The 6,000-nt window shown below is 50.5% G+C and overlaps 1 protein-coding gene across 1 annotated transcript in view; it reads right to left on the bottom strand.

Annotated features, from left to right (window-relative positions):
- Nucleotides 1-2,775: 2,775 nt before the first annotated feature.
- PHF24 (PHD finger protein 24) overlaps nt 2,776-6,000 on the bottom strand; it is a 42,001-nt gene continuing 38,776 nt past the window's right edge. The window contains exon 8 of the mRNA XM_079995028.1: nt 2,776-4,569. Coding sequence (XP_079851154.1) covers nt 4,470-4,569 — 100 coding nt within the window. The 3' untranslated portion in view covers nt 2,776-4,469. The remainder of the gene's footprint in view (nt 4,570-6,000) is intronic.

The following is a 6,000-nucleotide window of genomic DNA, read 5'->3' as shown; positions in this document are numbered from 1 at the left end:
AGCACCAGGTGTAAGGATTGCATGTGAGAATCACAGACCTGCATGCAAACCGCACACACTTCAGAACAATGGTTCTCTATCTCCTCCAAATATCAGTGTCCAAAATGTTAGCTTTCAAGTTTACCCTCCAATGCCAAGTTTCTAGGCCTCATGGCAAGGAGATGAGACTGAAAATATATTGGGCCATGATGAGTGAAATCCCAGAAGCTGGAGGAGGGAGGGAGGGAGGGAGGGAGGGAGGGAGAGGATTTTTGGTGGTGGGTCAAAGTTTTGGGTGGCTCCTACCCCACCCAACCCCACCGGAATAAATTGTGCAAAAAACCCCAGGCTTAATGGTTCAATCCCCAGAATAACATTGCGAAAATCAGGAAAAACTATGCAAAAACCAAACGTGCTCAATGTACATCATTTATTCAGATCACAGAATTTGGGTTTCCTTGGTACAGAACTGAGCAGGAGCAGTGGGAGGGCAAAGGAAGAGAGAGGAGTCTAGACTTCCCTGCAGTCCTGCTCATGGGTTTACTCATCTTTGCAGAGTCCTCTGAAAAAGGCCCCCTAAAGATTATTGAACGAGTTTAAGAAACAAGTTCTGTGCAACTTGAGAGCTGTACGTCTGCACTGCACGTGTTTGGCTGGTCCTTTGGCTTTGACCAATATGGCTACCTCTCTGGGATGCATTATGTGCAACATGGCCGATTCCTATCCTAAGGTGAGGCCATCCCCTCCATTTGGCCTGGCCTGCTGTGGCTCGGGAAGGCTCTGCTGGGCAACCGTGGCAAAGTCCGAGTTGCCACCTTCTGTTCCGTCAAGTGCAGAGGGGCCTCCTCTGCAGCCACTCTCTGTGGGAGACCCTCTCTCCCAATACTGGAACCCAACGGGGGCTCTCCATTCAACAAAGCTGGAGGGCGTTGGATTCAGAACAGACAAGAACGACTTCTTCACACAACACAAAAGTTAAACCATGGATTTGGCTACCACAAGATGCAGCAATGGCCACCCACTTGGGTGGCCTTGAAAGCAGGCTGAGCAAGTGAATGGAGGATAAGGCAATTGATGGCCAGCAGTCCTGATAGCTCCCCATCCTGTATATAGATCACCTCCAGGATTAGAAGCCACCAGCCTCTGTTCCTTCTGCTGGGCTTCCTGTAATGGGCATCTGGTTGGTTGCTATGGGAGGATGATGTGGGACTAGATGCGGCCCCTTTGGCTTGATCCAGCTGCAGCCAGCCGCTCTTCTGAAGATGGAAGGGAGAGAGGCAGACACCTTGAGGGGATTCATGCCCCTGGCCATGTCTGGATGCTGGGGGGATTCAGGTGAGTTGGCCTGGGACAACAGGAACGTGAGAGGGGCATCACCAAAATACAGGGCAGGTGCTCATCGCAAAAGGATGGAAAATCCTGGCCACTGTGCGTGTTGGATAAGGAGGGTTCTCTCTCAGTGGGTGCAGTTGCTTTGGCAGAGGGTGAAAGAGGATGGGATGGGGGCCAAGGCTGACCAGCTGTCTTGCTTTCCCCAAGGTACAGCACATTTCTCCAAGTGGGTGGGGAGACTGGGTAGCTTAAAGCCTTTGCAAGACCGCTCCCTAGAGGGGGGAGGTCTCCCCCAGGCTCCTTCCTGGCGCTATTCAGCCATTGCTCTTCCACTGTAATCTACAAGCCATGTTGTGTTCTTGCTGCAAGTCTCTGCCCATGCTAGTAAACCTGACTGGGCTGCTGTGTGAAGGGGTGGGGAAGGGCCAGGTCACCTGACCAGCCACTGAAGCTCAGGGCACATTGGCCCTCACTTGGCAGGGATCCAGCAGGACCCTTCTTCCGCTGTTGCACGGCCCAGGATTGAGGCCGAGTTAAATAGGAACAGCCAACAGCGAGTCAACAACGTGATGCAGCAGCAGAAAAAGCGAATGCTGTTCTAGGCTGCATCTACAGAAGTCTAGTGTTCGGGTCAAGGGAAGTCACTGATCTATTCTGCCTCGGTCAGATCAGGCCACCCCTGGAGTCCTGTGTCCAACTCTGGGCACCACAATTTAAGAAGGATGTTGACAAGCTGGAAGGTGTGTAGAGCAGGGCAACCAGGGTGATTAAGGGTCTGGAAACCAGGCCTGATGAGGAACGGTTGAAGGAGCTGGGTATGTTTAGCCTGGAAAAGAGGAGACAGGATAGTCATCTTCAAATGTCTCAAGGGCTGTCACATGGAGGAGGGAGCAAGCTTGCTTTCTCCACGGATGGAATCAAGAGACAGGAAAGGAGATTCCGACTAAACATCAGGAAGAACTCCTTGACAGTGGAGTGGGCTTCCTCAGGAGGTGATGGAAGCTCCTTCATTGGAGGTAAAAGCAGAGGCCAGGGCAGGGTGGTCTCTTGTAAGGTTTCCCCAGAGGCCTCTAGCTGCTCTAAGTTAACGGAGTAAAGGTAAAGGTAAAGGTACCCCTGCCCGTACGGGCCAGTCTTGACAGACTCTGGGGTTGTGCGCCCATCTCACTCAAGAGGCCAGGGGCCAGCGCTGTCCGGAGACACTTCCGGGTCACATGGCCAGCGTGACATCGCTGCTCTGGCGAGCCAGAGCCGCACACGGAAACGCCGTTTACCTTCCCGCTGGTAAGCGGTCCCTATTTATCTACTTGCACCCGGAGGTGCTTTCGAACTGCTAGGTTGGCAGGCGCTGGGACCGAGCAGCGGGAGCGCACCCCACCGCAGGGATTCGAACCGCCGACCTTTCGATCGGCAAGTCCTAGGCGCTGAGGCTTTAACCCACAGCGCCACCTGCGTCCCTTAACGGAGTACAAGAGCGGAAAATACATGGAGGCTCCACCTGCCTTCTGTTCTTACTTACAACCCCTCTGGGGAGCAGGCGCAACCTGCCAGCTTCCTCCCTCTTCATCTTAGAGTTGCCCCTGTAGAACTGGAATCAGCCACCTCTGGCGCCACCTGCTGTTGGTCTTCCTGCGTCCTGCCCTACCAGTCCCAATGGGCACCAATGGGCATCGCTGCTAGATGGACCCTCAGCCTGATAGGCCCATATCCCAGGTGGTTCATGTATTCTTCACTCTGTTCTCCAGGCTGAGCTATCGGGAGCCTTCCTGGGAGTAGAAACCACTCAAAAAAGGACAGGGGAAGCATGTTCAGCCTTGGCCAGAAGGTAGCTTCTCCCGGTTCTGCTGAAGTGTGCACCCTCTTCCTGGGGTCATCTCCTAGAGATGCAGAAATAGGTCTTTGTGGAATTCCCCTTGCAGGGTTCCAGGTCCTTAGGGGCCAGGATCCACCACAGTGGCTGTAAATATGACAATTTGGCAGGGTGGTGGTGGACAAAGAGTGGAGATTTGGGTCTGGCAAATGACTCTATTTTGTGATGATGAGCCTGTGTCTGTCTAGCTAGCACTTCCATTTGCCGCTACTGAGAGGTGAAACTGCAAGATCCTGCGGGCAGCCCATGATCTCGGCACTCTCTCAGCTCCGCAAGGGCCAAGTTGTCAGTTCCAGTTTCTCTCACTTTCTCGTTTTTCCAATCTTCAGTTTGGTTCGACACATTTCAAGAGCAGTTTGAGAATTGTTGACTTTCAGACGTCCTCATGAAATTTCATCAGCATCAGCCTGCCTGCCTGCGCATATTACGTGGCTGGAGAACTGCATGGCAAAAATTCAGAGAAGTGTGAATTTGGAGGAACAGCTGTCTTTTGATTCCTCACATTGTCTAGGAAAGCCAGGCAAGCTCAACTTTAAACGGGAACCGAACAGATTTCCTCCCTCCCTATTGAAAAACAAGTGTTTCCTCTGCCTGTAGCTGGTTCCTCCTCTCCCCTTGCAATAGCTAATAGCAAACTAGAATGCAACAGGGGACTTTGTGGGGGGGGGTTGGTTTGGATGACCCTTGGGGGTCCCAAGCCTACAATTCTATGATTCTGTGACTTCTTGACCAGGAGCCCAATGCTGAGGCTTTCATTTTGTCACTGGCCATTCAGGAAGGTGCTGAGATGAGCAGATGCGCAGGAACCCTGGAACTTGGCTGCGATGCACAAGCTCTTTGGCCGTGCCTGCTGGATAATGAGAAGGCTGAGGAACACTTGAGTTTTCTTTTGGCTCTAAGCAGGAGCTGTGAGGAGGAGCAGCTGGAGGATCTGAACTGTTTTATGAACTGGCCAACCTGGAAGTGCAATGTCTGCGATTTAAACCGATTGTTAAAAAAGGGGGTTCCCTGCCCAATGATGCAGCCAGGGTCCTGGGTGTGTGGGGAGAGATTCAGAGAAGGGGGTGAGGGGAGGGAAGTGATGGGCATAGGGGCCAAATGCTTTGCCCTCCATCATCACCAATCTCCTGGCTGTTTTCTGGCTTGTGTCGTTTGGCTGCTCCAGCAATCAAGAAGTTTTGCCCGTGTCAATCCAGATGGCTTGGCAGGATCGTGGAAACTTTCCTGCTCTTCCCAGCAAGGCAAGTCTGTTTGTCTCTGACCGCCTCCCCCCTTGCCAAGCGTGCCCCTATGCCAACGGCTTCAGGTGGATGGCAGGGCTGTTGGGCCGGGCGGCGAGGATGTAGATGGTGCTCTCTCGCAGGAAAGTAGGCCAGTTGATGGTCCGGCTGTGAAGGAAAGAGAGGGAGGGAAAAGCTTAGCAGGATGGAGCCCCCAGCAGATGCCGGCCCAAGAGCAAGGCTTAGCCTTCCCCTGGCCTGGTACCTCTGGCTGTTCTCAAAGACAGCTCCCAGAAGAAATTTAAGGAATATTTAGCTAAGTATTGTGATACAAGATACTTATAAAATTCTTGGAAGTAACAAATAGGCTTAGGGGTAGAATAAGAATATGTGGTAGTAAATATTAAGGATTAGAATATTAATAAGAGAAAGGAGGATAGTAAATGAAAGGAGTGAATATTATTAGAAATATGAACTTGGAGAACTGCTATACAGGGGTTATAATGAAATTCAGATAGAGGGGATTTGAGGAAGTCAGCTATCAATGTAATGAGAATTAGAGATTTGAAGTAAGAATTTTGTTTTGTGTGCTTTTCTCCCCCCCCCTTTTTCTTGTTGTGTGTTTTGTAATGTTTTCTCTTTTTCTATGTGATAAATATGGAAATCAATAATTTTTTTTCCATATAGCATGGCTATATGATGCCGGGGATGATGGGAGTTGTAGTCCAAAATACTTGCCAGGCATGGGGAAGGCTGAGCCAGCGGCTTTGCTGGCACAGAATGCTTAAGAGCCTCGGACTTAAGATCTCCGGGTTGATGGTTTTCCGAGATTGATGGAACTATTAAGGTAAAAGTAAAGGTACCCCTGCCTGTATGGGCCAGTTTTGACAGACTCTGGGGTTGTGCGCCCATCTCACTCAAGAGGCCGGGGGCCAGCGCTGTCCGGAGACACTTCCGGGTCACGTGGCCAGTGTGACATCGCTGCTCTGGCGAGCCAGAGCCGCACACGGAAACGCCGTTTACCTTCCCGCTAGTAAGCGGTCCCTATTTATCTACTTGCACCCGGGGGTGCTTTCGAACTGCTAGGTTGGCAGGCGCTGGGACCGAGCAGCGGGAGCGCACCCCGCCGCGGGGATTCGAACCGCCGACCTTTCGATCGGCAAGCCCTAGGCGCTGAGGCTTTTACCCACAGCGCCACCCGTGTCCCTGATGGAACTATTGCTAGGGGCCAAAACCGGGGAGGGGATCTGGTGGAAGAAAATTGGGAATTTAAAGTGTATACAATATAATTTGCTTTTTTTTCTTTTAATGAGAGATGGGAAAATCGTGGAATGGAATCTTTTTTGACCCTAGGGGAAACGTCTTAAGAATAAGTACAGATATATAAGTTTTAATGAGAAATAAGATTACATAAAGTAAAAGTGGATGGTTATTTGGTGAAAGAAAGAATGGAAAATTATAGTATATTAAGATAAGATATAAGGATAAAAATAAGATGAAGGATTTGCTGAAATATCTATATGAATTAGAATACAAAGAGGGGAATTATAGTATGTTAAGATAAATTATTAGGATAAAAACAAAGTTGGAAGGATTTGC

Source organism: Podarcis cretensis (genome assembly GCF_951804945.1).
Source record: "Podarcis cretensis genome assembly, chromosome: 11".
NCBI lineage: Eukaryota > Metazoa > Chordata > Lepidosauria > Squamata > Lacertidae > Podarcis > Podarcis cretensis.
Note: the sequence above shows the minus strand (reverse complement) of the source record. Positions and strands in the feature narration are given on the sequence as shown.